We start from the raw sequence: 15078 nt of genomic DNA, 5'->3' as shown, positions 1-15078 counted from the left end.
GGAGCATTGTTTAGTGGCTGACAATGTTCATATAAAGCATTGAGATATCGATTGCCTACAGCACCCACCTCATTGTCAAGTGATTAAACTTGCCAACAATCAACTAAATGATTGTAGGTTCAATCCTGGCTTAAGTCATGTGCTAATCTAGCCACATTGAAGAGTCATGCTACGGGAAATAATCTGTTTGTGGATCATTCTCTCTCTTTCCCTATATATGATTCAAACACTACCGTGTTTCAATCATATATTTCCCATACTCCGAGTTCACAAGGTAAGCGTTATTGGTCAGACGAGGTTGAGTGTACTCAATTTTGTGTTTGACTCGGAGTTGTGTGTGCCGACGCGGCCAACCGCTAGTACATAAAAATAATTTTATAAAATCAACAGTAGGTTCTCTACAGTGCAAACATAGGTTAAGCCACTGCAAGGAGGTATGTAAAGCTAATTTCCGATGCACCATGATGGGTCCCCAACTAGATCAGGCAATCAATTGATTTGATCGAAAAATGGACAATTTCACCAATTTCGATGACAATAAAGATATGAGAGTGTGAAACACGTGTTGATCATCATTCAATGCCAGGAAACGTTGGGACTCTCTGCTAGTAATAATATAATTTCTGTTAATTTTAGCTACCCAGAACATGAAAACCATGTAAAGCAATTAGCCGAAGAAATGGGCTTCACTCATATATCTCTGTCGGCACAGGTGATTCCAATGGTCAAGATAGTCCCTAGAGGGTACACAGGTAAGATATTAACCATTTTATAATATTTTTACTGTTATGAAAGGAATTAACTGAACGTTTGTCATAACTTTCTTTGAATTGGCCGCACTATCTTCAACCATCTATTATATAAATCTCACCTGTCTGTTTAAATGTATGTATCTATGTGCTATGTATTTTTGGATTGTTTTACTCTGTTATTCATGTTGAATTCACCTATTCGTAACACCCATCATCATCGTCGTCATGAATGTTGAGGATTTGTGCCGTTATGAACGCGTTTTCATTTTAAAAACTGTGCAACCGGCGAAGCGAACGTTTGTTTATTCTGTGTGCTATGTATTTTTGGATTGTTTTACTCTTTTATTCATGTTGAATTCACATATTCGTAACAACCATCATCATCGTCATCATAAAAGCTCCGTCATGTATATTCCACATGTACGTGTATATGTGTGTGCATTTGTACGTACATGCGTGTATGTATGCATGTATGTGTATATGCATGTTGTCATGTGTGTTTGTGTGGGTTCTTTCGTATGTATGTTTGCGTGCATCTGTTTGTATGCATGCTTGTATGTGTATGTGTATATTTCGATGTGTGTGGGGTGTTAAAGCAACCCCTATGGGTGAAGCAAATCTCTGATTTAATAAAAAAAAAAAAAAAAAAAAAAATTACAAAAAACAAGCATGTAATAATTGATCTGCCATCATTCTATATATGTATGTATGTATGTATGTATGTATGTATGTTAATATATGTATCTATTTATATATGTATGTATGTATGTATGTATGTTAATATATGTATCTATTTATATATGTATGTATATATGTATGTGTGTATATAGTTTTATTTATTTATTGTGTATATATGTTTATGTGTGTTCGTATATGTATATATATATATTTGTGCGTATGTATGTATATATGTATTTATGCACATATATGTATGCTCCTGGTAGGGCCACCCATGGCGGTAAGGTTGAAGGGGAGGTTCCAGACAAAGAGTGATCCAAAAGACCTCAACGGCTGATGCGGCGGATGATGACAATAATGACACAACGGCACTGAAGGCGGAAGAAGGCTGCAACAGAAGAGTCTCCAGTCGTCGTGGTTCTCCATGCCATTGGAATCAGGCCCTCCTCTGCCAAGGGGCCGTGTGGTGGCTGCAGGCGCATCAGTCTCCCCACGTTAGAAGGCATCACGCGCAGGCATTCTCCCGAAAGGGAACACATCCTACTCTACATCATGGATGGAAAAGTCTTGTGACAGTTTTAGTCATTAAGCTCTCGGACTGAGGCAGAGAGAGCTCTCCCTTAATTCCCTGATAGAAAAAGTCCTGTGGCGATCAGGAAGTGGTGACGGGAGCAGGACAGTGTAGTCTGGCAGCTCCTAGCTGCAACCTGGCACATAGGCGGTGGGTGCCAGATTCAGTCGCTAACCTCACGGACCGAGGCAGAAAGAGTTTTTCGGCAGCTGCATCCATGACTGAGCAGCCCTGTTTAGGATCCACTCTGCTCACCCCAGTAGGGGAGGGGGGTTAGAAAAGGTACTCCTAAAAATAGCTTGCCTCAAAAAAACCCGTCTGGACTACCGCATCCAGATGGATCACCACCACGCGGTCGGAAAAAGAAAGAAAACTTACGCTTATATTTTGGAACCTGGAATGTGAGGACCCTCATGGACAACAAAACAAGTGATCGACCCGAAAGAAGAACTGCCATTATCTCAAGAGAGCTAAGGAGGTTCCAGATTGACATAGCTGCGCTCTCTGAATCCCGACTGGCTGACGACGGGCAGCTGAGGGAGGAGAAAGGCAGGTACACCTTCTTTTGGAAAGGAAGGCCTGCAGAGGAGCCACGTATCCATGGCATGGGTTTTGCTATAAAGAACAGCCTCATCCGCCACCTCAATGAGCCCCCTGTGGGCATCAACGAATGCCTAATGACCATGCGCCTGATGCTTGCGGGCAGCCAAATGGCCACTGTGATTAGTGCGTATGCTCCAACACTTGATGCACATGATGAAATAAAGGAGACCTTTTATGCTGACCTTGACACCATTTTATCCGGGGTCCCCAAGGGGGACAAGATAATCCTACTTGGGGACTTCAATGCCAGAGTGGGACGAGACCATCAGCACTGGAGAGGAACGCTTGGAAGAGAAGGAGTTGGGAACATTAACTCAAATGGTACACTCCTACTGACAAAGTGCTCAGAACATAACCTAATCATCACGAACACACTTTTCCGACAAAAAAACGCATTCAAAACATCATGGATGCACCCTCGAAGTAAAATCAGGCACCTCATTGACTATGTCATTGTCCGTGCCAAAGACCGCTGTGATGTGCTGAACACCAAGGCAATGACCAGTACAGACAATCGTTGGACCGACCACCGTCTTATTCGCTCCATCATGTCTATCCATTTAATGCGGAAGCAAAGGATGCAAAAAAGACAGAGCCGACCAAAGCTTAACATCGAGCAGCTGGGCGATATCACCTACCAACAACACCTCCAGGCAGCTCTTAGCGCGGACCTGCCCAAGCAGTATCCGCATGACGCTGAAGAGCACTGGGACAAGCTGTCCTCTGCCATCATGGACTCCAGTATAAGCATCCTAGGGCAGAAAAAGCGGAAACATCAGGATTGGTACGATGAAAACGATACCGAAATCCAACAGCTTATAGACATCAAGAGGCAAACTTTTATCACCTGGCAGAATAACATCAATTGCAAGGTTAAAAGAGCTGCCCATGCCAAGGCTAAAGCGGCTGTCCAATCGACAGTCAGGAAACTGAAGAACCTCTGGTGGATGAAGAAGGCTCAGGAGATCCAGCAGTTTGCTGACTCTGGGGACACCAAACGATTCTTTGAAGCCACAAAAGTGGTATACGGCCCCAGCTACCGTTCTCTGACCCCCCTTCGGTCTAAGGATGGGCTCACGCTGCTGAAAGGAAAGGGAGAAATAACAAATAGATGGAAAGAGCATTACGAGGATCTTCTGAACAGGGACACCACTCCAGAGATGGAGGCCCTTGAAAAACTCCCACAACAGCCCATAATTGAGAGCATGGGAGAACCACCAAGTCTGGAAGAGGTGCGGGATGCAATTAGGAAGATGAAAAACAATAAGGCATCCCAGCAGAAATCCTGAAGAAAGGCGGGCTTGATCTTTTCAGACACATCCATGCCATGCTGCTCAAAATATGGGAACAAGAGAAAATCCCTGCACAACTTAGAGATGCCCTAGTTGTCTCCATCTTTAAGAAGGGAGACAAGGCAAACTGTGGGAACTACAGGGGCATTTCTCTCCTCTCTACAACAGGGAAAGCCCTAGCTCGGGTTTTGGCTAACAGGCTTACACCCCTTGCAGAAACCATCCTTCCCGAGTCCCAAAGTGGCTTTCGACCAAATAGAGGCACGATGGACATGATCTTCACTGCTCGTCAACTCCAAGAAAAGTGCAGGGAGCAAAATTTACCATTATACATGGCTTTTATAGACCTTACTAAAGCCTTTGACTGTGAACTGTCAAGCCCTTTGGCTGGTTCTTGCAAGGTTTAGATGCCCAGAGAGGTACATTCGGGTACTGAGACTGCTACATGACAATATGTCAGCTACAGTCCTCAGTAGTAGTGGAGATGAAACAGAGCCCTTCAGGGTTGACACGGGAGTGAAACAGGGATGTGTCATTGCCCCAACCCTGTTCTCCATCTTCATTACTGCTATCCTCCATCTCACGGACAAACATCTTCCCCATGGAGTTCGGATTATGTACAGAACTGACGGGCGACTTTTTAACATCAACAGATTTCGAACATATCCATTATGGAGCTACAGTATACAGACGATAACGCCCTTGTAGCCCTCTCAGAAGAGGACCTACAGTGTACACTGATTGCCTTCACGAGGGCGTACAAACAGCTAGGACTAACAATTAATATAAAAAAAGACCCAAATCCTCCATCAATCACCACCAAACAGTACTCCAGTTTCACCCCCAAACATCTCCATCGACAACGCTAGACTGGAAAATATGGACCACTTCCCATACCTAGGCAGCATCCTATCATCAAAAGCCAACATAGATGATGAAATACAACACCGTCTCAGCTGTGCCAGTGGGGCTTTCTCAAGGCTAAGGAAGAGAGTATTTGAGAACCGTGACCTTCTGGCAAAGACCAAAATCATGGTATACAAAGCTGTCTTGCTGCCCACTCTTCTCTATGGATCGGAGACCTGGACCACATACAGGAGGCACGTAAAAACCCTGGAGACGTACCACCAAAGATGCCTCCGAAAAATTCTCAGAATAAGTTGGAAGGACCGACGCACCAACACCAGCGTCCTGAGTGAGGCTGACATTCCCACTATCACCGCTACTGTTGCTCAACGCCAGCTCAGATGGACTGGTCATGTTGTCCGAATGCCGGATCTCCGCCTCCCAAAACAGATTTTCTACTCTCAGTTTGTTGAGGGAAGGCGTGCCCAGGGTGGCCAAAAGATGAGGTATAAGGACAACATCAAAGCAAATCTAAAGCGGTTTCACATGGACCTTGAGACATGGGAGGACGTGGCTGGGAGCAGGTTGGCATGGAGGAGCGCTGTCCACGAAGGTGCTACGCTTTATAGTAGTGACCTAAATCAAGCTGCTGAGGATAAACGCAAGCACAGAAAGGACAGATTATCAACCAGACACACCCAACCCCACCCCACCACCACTACTTTTATCTGCCCAAATTGCACAAGACAAATTGGGTCTAGGATTGGGCTCTATGCTCACCTGAGGACCCACAGAAGCCACAACGGAGGACAGTCTTACTCGGACACGAGTGACGCCGATGATGATGATGATTGTGTATGTATGTATGTATGTATGGGTTGTGCATGTGTGTATGTTTATGGGTCTGTATGTGTACGTATGTGTGTATATGTATATATATGTATGAATGCCAAGGACCGTCTTTAATGTCATATCTGCTTGAGCGTGTGGATTCGCTGGCAGGACTAAAAAAATATAAAATATAAAAGATAGAAATGTTCAAAAGAATAAATTACATTTGTTTGTTGGTTTATTATTTTTATTATTATTTTTCTAAAAATGTTAAAATTGTTTTGTTCAATTTACTAACTCTAACCAGCTAGTCCTCACTCGACTAATACACTGGTTATTAATCTCACATTACTTTTAATGCATGTGTGTTTGTGATCAAGTCTGGCACAAGGTCATTTGACGTATTACTTTTACATTTGTTCTTCATAACTACTCGTTTATTTGTCCGTTCTCACATTTGTTTTTCCCGTTTTAATTTCTAGCCTGTGCGGATGCTTATCTTACACCTTGTGTCCAGAAATATGTTTCTGGGTTTTCTGCCGGTTTCAAAAACCAACTCCAGGTAAGTTTTTATTTTATTTTGAAAAAATCGCACAGATGATAATCGCACCATACTCAGTAGACCTTACCTGGCTCGTTTCTTCAAATGTTGAAATGAATGAAAATATGTTGTAACATTGGACAACTTCTTTTTAACAGTGCCATTACACTTTAACAGACCCAGCATATACAGTTTGTTACAAGGACTTTTGAGCTAAGATCAGAATGTAGTATCTGTTCTGATGCTACACTCAAGTCATTTTGTCCTTAGTCAATGGAGGGAAACCCCTTCTATACTAAGGCAATTTTTATTTTTGCCTATTTCCAGAGTGCTCCTTTTTGGAGATGGTTTCCCTCGTATTAAAGATTGCCTTTTGTCACATTATGCTCTTGTGGGGTAGCAGATAAATAGCAACAGAAGAAAGGAAAAAGAAAACCTTTATATCTGGTATTTCCAACAACACATTTTTTCTAAATATTTAAACAGTTTATTTCTCCTTCTTCAGCCGCATGTAACTTTTAACCCCCGCTTATGTGTGTTCTTTTGTCTCTCCTGTAATGTCACATCGCAAAGCCGATTTGATCATTTACACATGTTAACTGCTACTGCAGCTACCAACTCTGTTACATCAAATTTTTCCATATCATTCAATCCATACCTGTTCACACACTATGTGATTTTAGTTCTTTCATATTGAGCAAAGTTTTCTCTATCTCAGTTTTATAGCATAGTCAGAATGAATCTTTGTCACATTAATAGTTGGCCCTTTTCTGGTGGCAGTTGCATAGACTCTCAGAATATACAACCAACTAATGTAAGTCATTTTTCATTATTCACATAACTTTTATCTACAACCAAAGCAACACACATCTTCTTGTATGTAATGTTTTCTTCCTTTAGTGATTTTGTCTAGTTTTACTCTTTTGTATATAATGTTAAGTATCATCCTATACGAATAAAATGCCTGGAAAAAGGAAATCGGGTGCATCGTACAGATGTAAGGGAAGGGAAATTGAGAGCAATGTACACCTGTATTTATCAAATATCATAGACAAAATGATAAATTATTGATATTTGTGCAGAATTTGAACCTGATGTAACTGCTTGCTCGGCTTTGCTCAGCTGCCGGCTTTCGTTGAGCGTCGACGATTATCAAAGTGTAATAAGGCTACTCAAGAAAGAAACATTTAAATATAATTAAATCACCAGAAAAAATAAAACAAAATAAAAAATATAACGAAAAGAAAAAAAGAAACATTGTAACAAAAGACCTATTGTAACAGTTTCTTTTTTATTCCTGTAACAAGATTTTTTTAAGTGAAAAAAATAAGCAAGTTGTGTTTTTTTGTCGTCAACCAATTATTTTTTGGTTAATCAATTATTTTTGAACAAAACTAATAAGAAAACCAATTATTTTTTGTGTTTTTCATACTTTTAAACAAAGGTTTTAAAAAATAAACACTTTTTTATGTGTTTTTCATGTAATACTTTTTTTTTTCATTTTTTTGTTTTTTTGTTGATTGAATAACGCAAAATAAACTTTTTTTTTATGAACGGTGGTTTTCCTGTAGGGTAGGGCTAGCAACCAATTTTATAAAAATTCAGTTAAATTAAGACAGCCCTTTAGATTAGGTAGATTTTTCTACGGTCACATCAAATGATGCTAAAGTGAGGCAAGAAGAGACAGCAGATGTGGAAGAAACTTCACAAACCCAACCTGATATGATGGAGACAAAAAGATCGTTACCAAATTTCTGTCTCCACATAAACTCTAAAAGATAACTGTTGAGAAAGTCTTGACTAGTCCTGTTGATATTTTTTTCCAATATTTTCCTCAAAAATCGTCTGCTCCTTTGCTGCACATTGATTGGCATCTTACGTTAGGTTACAGTCAAATTCAAATGCATGACGTCATATTCTGAGCAAAGCCGAACAGACGGTTAATTATGCCTGGTTCAAATTCTGCACAAGTACCAAATTATCTTAGACTGTGTTTGGTATCTCTATGATGATTTAATGTTTTCTCTTTGTTTCCAGGGTGTGCGGACATTGTTCATGCAGTCAGACGGAGGATTGACTCCTATGGAAAAGTAAGTGTGGACTTAGGTTTTATCTTTGAGTTTAACTAAAAAAAAAATTTCTCCCATTTTTTATTTCTTATTTTTTAATCATTGTAAAGTTTGTAAAATCCGTACAATCCATAAAAAAGTTATAAGACTTTATTTTTTTTTTTACTTGCGTTCACCCCTAACAAACATATCGCCACTTCGACATAAAGGGCTACTATTTGGGACATGTCTAGGAAATATTAACAAGATGTTGGTTTACATTACATTTAAACTTCTGCATATCAGTACAGTCAGGAAAGCAAGTAACAGGAAGTGAATTCCAAAGTTTAGCTGTTCAAGAGAAGAAACTATTAGAGTAGAAAGCTTTCTGGCATTTAGGGAGCTCAACAGTGAAGGGGTGTGATTTTGTTGGTAAGCAAGTTTGTCAGGGATATGTACATCAAGGAGACACAAGTGCAACAAATTCATCAGAGAACATTCCATTAAAATACTTGTAAAACAGACACAGAGATATACATTGCAGTGATGGAGCAGGATTTGAAGCCTAGTTGACAAATTCGAACCTATTAGATTGGAGACTCTTTTTTGGACCCTATCCAAGAGGGAGAGACTAGTGGTAGAGGCACCAGGCCAGATGTGGCAACAATACTTCATGCATTGACAAATGGTGGCTTTATAGAAATACAAGATACTTTCAGGTGTGAGTAGTCTTCTAGCACAATAGAGGGAACCCACCTTTAATTTTTAAAAACATGAAAATCTTTTTATCTACCTCCCAAATATTTCTACCATTAAACGTAAAAAAATGAAAAAACAAAATGATCCAATACTACTGTCAATGATCGGCACATAAAAATCTATGATAAATAACTATTCATGGTATTAAATGACGATAACAGGATTGATATGTTGTTAAAAAACAACCTACACCTTGAAAAGTATATAACAGTTAAGTTAATGTTTGTCACCTGAAATTATGTTATGGAACTCATGTTTATGCTTGTCTTATAGATTCAATGGCTCTCGGGCCATCCTTTCCGGACCAGCCGGTGGTGTTGTGGGATATGCCTTGACCACATTCCATAAAGAGACAGAATTACCTGTGATTGGCTTTGACATGGGAGGTAAAAAAAAAAAAATTGTAAAACCTTTTTTTGCTTTTTTTTTTTTTTTGCTTTTCTTATTTTTTTTCATTTCTTTTTTCTTTTTATTTTTTGACACAAAATTTTTATTTAAATATTTTTCCATTTTCTTTCATCAATGTTTTATTTATTTATTTATTTGAAGAGGGAAAGGTAAATAATTCATTAAACACTTTCTTATTTTACTTATTGGAGGAAATCAGGGATTCATATCACATCTAACACTATTTGTAGATCAATATACGTGATGGATTCAACTGGATTTGAACTCGGTTTTCCATATCCATATGTTTGTTTGTAACCATTCTCACCTAAGTGATACCATGTGAAATAACTACACTAATGTTCAGATGTAAATTAACCATTAATTAATTCCTTATTCTAAAAGTATTATTTTTTATTGAAACAAGTTAAGAACAATAATGGTTTCATTTATTATACTAGTAGGCTGCCTGTTATAAAATGTGCATAAATATATTTTAATTCATGCAGGGTTTTTTTTATTATTATAGAACTAATTCTTTATTGATTATTATCCAAGATATAGTGATGATTTCAAAAGTTATAAAAACATATGACTTCGGTACCTTCCGCTAGAATCGAAACCAGAACGTTTAACGTGCCAACCTTAATCATTATTTAGGTCCTGAATATGACCTTGAACTATATCCGATAGTGAGCTTTGGGGAGTGTGGAGCCACCCTTTAATCGCCATTGCTCCCAGGTCCACTCTGACCCGGAGTGGTAGTACCTGTTAGGGTCCCAACCATGGGTTGAACAGAAACTAACTTGAAAATAACAAATATATTCTATTAAAAAATCTTTCATCAAAATCATTGGATTCAGCATTAAATAACCTGAAAAGGTTTGCTATGCCATAAAACAACCAACTTAATCATTATTTATCTCTCCAGCGTCGTTACCCTCTGAGCTACTGACATATGGATATGAAAGGTTAAAAAGTAAGTGACTTTGAAAGTAGAATAGCACACAGTGTAGCCAGGCAAGCAATCCGTCTCTCTCTCTCTCTCTCTCTCTCTCTCTCTCTCCCTTGTGTGTATACAAGTAGCCTGTCTCTCTGATGTTTTCTGTGACTGACGTTTTAAATAAACATTTTTATAAAGACCTATGTCTAAGTGGGTTTCTTAATAGATGAAAAGAACCTTGGTTCACATTATTTTATTTAACGTAATCAGTTGTTTGTAATATTGTAATCTCTGTATACAGAAAGAATTTTAGTCAATTGTAGTGTAAGAAAAAGAAATGGTTATCTACTTTTATAAAAGGAAAAGGCAATAATGGCTATCTGCATGTGGCGGTGTTTCTGAAAACTCGATGTGTTAATATGTATGTAATCAGAGTATTTTATTTAAAATGATAGCCTTTTGTGTAAGGGGGAAGCCATGCTTTGCAATCTCTGTAGCATTTTTTTAAAAATTAGGACATACATTCTGGAATGAATGAAAAGATAGTTCTCAACCAATAAGATTAGGTGGTATCCGAGACTGGAGAAATCATTATTTTGGAAATCGGGGGGGGGGGGATTATGCTGTGTGTATAAATGAGTCAGAAAATTAGGGTGAAACCCCATATATGACCCAAAATGCATAATACCTCCCGGTATCGAATAGAAGCGGTAGGAGTACTTTTCATTACGAGGAAAAAAATTACAACTATTTCCACTATAGGTCTTGGCAACTGTGATGATGGTTCTCCTAGGATGTAATCTACAATTTTAAAATAGCGAATAAATGTGTGTAAGATGCTATTCAAAAATTACATAATATAGTGGCTAATAGTTTAAACATAAGAAATTTGTATGTGACATCTGTTTGCACAAACCTAGTGTACTTTGGTCCAGAGGGGAATTTCTGCAATCAAATTATTATTCAGTATATAGTAATGATTTCAAAAGTTGTAAAAACATATGACTTGGGTACCATCTGCTAGAATTGAATGTTTAACGCTCCAACCTTAATCATTATTTATCTCAGTGACTGAATTTTTAAATAAATATTTTTATAAACACCAACGTTTGAGTGGATTTCTTAGCAGATGAAAAGAACCTTGGTTCATAATGATTACATTTAACGGTTTATATAAGTGAAAATGTAACATAGTCTGTTATATTATTTAACTCCTTTTCAGGAGGTTAGACACAAGGTCAAGTGTTGGTTTGAGGAAAGTGCTTCAGTGGAATCCAGATTTTCAGTCCAAGTGGTTAGCCAATGTCGCATGAACTCGATGTTTAAAGATAAAACATTTTCTAAAAAAACAATTTCTTTATTTAGGTACATCGACTGATGTCAGCCGTTATGCTGGAGAATATGAACATGTCTTCGAGTCAACAACTGCTGGCATTACCATACAAGCACCTCAGGTAATTTTAGATTTTTGAAACTTTGTTAAATTCCCCCATTTGTTTTGGAATTGGTCAGATGTTATCCTAATTTTCTGAGTCAGAATCTACTCTTTCTAGCACTTATTGTTGGTGAGGTTTTGACCTTAAAGTACTTTTTTTTTTTTTTAGCTCCTTACATCAAATGGATTCATGCTTTGTCTGAGGCAATTTCCATAAAGTTAGTTAACTGTATGCAATAATAAATGATTGTACTTACCCAGTTTAAAGGGGTACTAACATAGATGCTAAAATTTAAATCTGGTCGTGTTATTGGAATTACTTGTTCAAAGTTTATGGATGTCAACAACATCCCATGACACATTGAAGTAGTAATACACACGTACGAAAAACGCTTTGGATAATCACAGATTTCAAGGTAGTTCTACTAAAATAGCCATATTTTTTAAACCAAAGCACTTCAAGTCTTCAAATTACTACTGTTTTGTTCGGAAATGAATATACTTTCAAATGAATTAATATGAATGTACATTATATATTTTAAGAGTTTTAAGCAAATAAAGTGATAAAAATGTGAACGTCATAAAATGGCGTTTTCAGTAAGGTTTTGTAATGACCCCCCCCTGTTTTCTAAAGGTCCGTACCGTGATTGTATGAAGAATTTCGTCATGAAATTTGGGAACCAATTAGAAGAGGTGTTAATCTTAATACTGTCAGGTGTCCGAAATATTTTTGACCATTTCTTTTTTTGTCATGTTAAAAATAAGACTTTAATATGACGAGTATTGAACATTTTGAAAAAAAAATTCTTCGGACACCCAGTAGTAAGTAAATCAATCTTTTTACTATCTTTATCAATTAAAAGTATTATTTTATGTTGAGTAGGACCGCGGTAATTGATAAATTTAAAAGGACCTACCCGAAAAAAAAATTGTTTCTATTTCTCGAATTTGGTCAAATGAAGTTAGTATTACTAGAAGCAGCAGCAGCAGCTCCAGCCTGTAGAATCAGCAATAGCACAGTGTATAAACAAACACGCGTTCTTTAATTTTTATTCAAGAACAAATTAAGAAAAACATGAAAATATGAATATAAATGTTCTTATATGTTTAATGAGAGCTATTTTGTTATCAGAATAACATTAGTTTAGAACTATTCGGTTTTCAGAATGTATAATAACAACAATCCCAACCAATTCGGCATTATGAATCTGTTGCAATTTCTCACATTGCTCGTCAAATTTAAAAACATGGTTAAAAAAACAAAAACTTTTGTAGATATATAGCTTGCATGCACTTTTATTCTTTAAATTAGTTTTGAACAACGAATTAAAATAATGTCTTACTGCGAACAGCCACAAATGTTTTTTTTCAAAATCAAAATAAGTATCAAAATCTCGTTTATACATAGATTCGAAAAAGTTGTCAAAAAACAAATATATAACAAATAAATGTTATCAAAGGCAAGATAAGTTACTTTTCTACCAAACTGGATATATTTTTTGTGTTTTTATTCAATGTAACATGTTTATTCAGCTCGAAAAACATACAGTGTTTACCGATGTATTGGAAAATTAAAAATGGCGCTCGGCCTGACTCTCTTTGACACGGTAAGTTTGAGAAAAGGAGTTAAAAATAAAAAAAACTATACAAAATACTGTTAAAAACTCACCGAATATATATCAGCCTATGTCACGGTAACATATATTGAGCGAGTTTCTAGCAGTATTTTGTCTACTTTTTTATTTTTAACTCTTTTCCCTAAACTTACCGTTTCAAGAGAGTCGGGCGCCATTTTAAATTTTCCAAAACATCGGTAAACACTGTTTTCAAGCTGAATAAACATGTTACATAAAAACACTAAAAAATTATCCAGTTAGGTAGAAAAGTAACTTGCTTTTGATAACATTTAGTTGTTATATTTGTTTTTTTGACAACTTTTTCGAATCTATGTGTATAGTAATACAAACCCTCAAAATCTATATCAATATTCTTGAAATTTTAAAAGCAGTTAGAAAACACATCAAACTACAATTAGGAAGCTTTTTATTTCATTATTTTTTTTCCTACTTATTAAGCGAAAGATATTTTTACAACCTGCTCCAGCGTAGTATAAACGGCCTATGGAATTAACACCTTCAACCTCAAAAATAGAAATCAACAAATTTTTGAACGCTCTCTTTGAAAAAAAGCTCTCTTAACTTCACCTCTAATACAAATTATGTGTGGCAAGTCTCCTCCTAAAACACTCTTTAACCCTAACAATAACACTAAGTTCGAGTGGCAAGCCCCCCCCCAACAAAATACCTCTGTAAGCCACATACAAGCATCTAAAACAAACAAACAAAAAATAGATCCTTCCTTAAAGAAAAATACACATAAAAATAAATTGGTTAACTGTCCTAAAATGCTAGAATGGCCAGGAAATGATGAATTATTTTACATTAAATTTTTGTGAAACTAACCGCTCCCTCTCTAATATTGTTTTTGTTAACTTTGTCTCTGTCAAGTTTTCAGTATGTTCACACATAATTTTCCTTAGCCCTACAATTAATTCAAAGTCCAAATGGCAACCCTCCCCATATTCTCATTGCATAGAAACCCTCTTCAAACTACACATAATCATCTTCAAAAAAAAAAAAAAAAAGCATGCATATTTTCCCATAGAAAAAAAAACAGTTAACTGCCCTAAAATGCTAGAATGACCTGTAATAGGAAATTATTTTACATTCAATTCTAAAATAATTTGTTTATCTTTCATTAAAGTTTTTCATGGCATTTTATACATAATTTCCTAAAAAGGTAGAATCACATTTTGGAGGGGTGGTCAGAAGGAGTTGAGTGGGGTTAAACAGAAGGTGTTAATCTACAATAATACCAAAGAAATATTGCAATATATTCATTTTTAAATGGTCTTATGTTTAGATTTAAGTTTTTTGTACATAAAGCACATTACAATTCAACTTTGAGTTCTCCAACTTCTTTTCTGTTTATGGATACATGGCATTTTTAAGGAATTGCTGCATATTTATGTACATTTACTGCAGATTATTCAGAAACCATAAACTTTGGGAGATTTTCAGTTGCATATTCTGATTCCTTGTACAAAAATACACTTATATGGTAAATTTCATTTCTTAGTCTTGTGTTTTAACAAAGCTATGACATTTTTACTGAAAAAGTAGTGTAAAAAATGTGACGAAACGCATATGGTCTTAAAGAGGGAAAAATATCCAAACGTGTGAGGCACAAAAATAGCTATAACTTCCTTAATTTTAATCAGATTTTAAAAATTTAAAAAGATTATTTCTTAGGTCATCAAGCTCTTTCTATGCATTCCAATATTGAAATATTTCAAGCTATTTCAATTTTTTCATGTGTATTGCTAATTGAAG

The 15078-nt window shown here is 36.7% G+C and overlaps 1 protein-coding gene across 1 annotated transcript in view; it reads left to right on the top strand.

The window, feature by feature from the left end:
* LOC145277711 (5-oxoprolinase-like) overlaps positions 1-15078 on the top strand; it is a 150970-nt gene that overhangs the window by 47730 nt on the left and 88162 nt on the right. Inside the window, exons 5-9 of the mRNA XM_080129409.1 lie at positions 637-752; positions 6056-6135; positions 8152-8204; positions 9195-9307; positions 11617-11705. Of these exons, the coding sequence (XP_079985535.1) occupies positions 637-752; positions 6056-6135; positions 8152-8204; positions 9195-9307; positions 11617-11705 (451 nt within the window). The remainder of the gene's footprint in view (positions 1-636; positions 753-6055; positions 6136-8151; positions 8205-9194; positions 9308-11616; positions 11706-15078) is intronic.

This window comes from Euprymna scolopes, chromosome 6 (genome assembly GCF_053919585.1).
Source record: "Euprymna scolopes isolate OS-2025 chromosome 6, ASM5391958v1, whole genome shotgun sequence".
NCBI classification, from domain to species: Eukaryota; Metazoa; Mollusca; class Cephalopoda; order Sepiida; family Sepiolidae; genus Euprymna; species Euprymna scolopes.
Note: the sequence above shows the minus strand (reverse complement) of the source record. Positions and strands in the feature narration are given on the sequence as shown.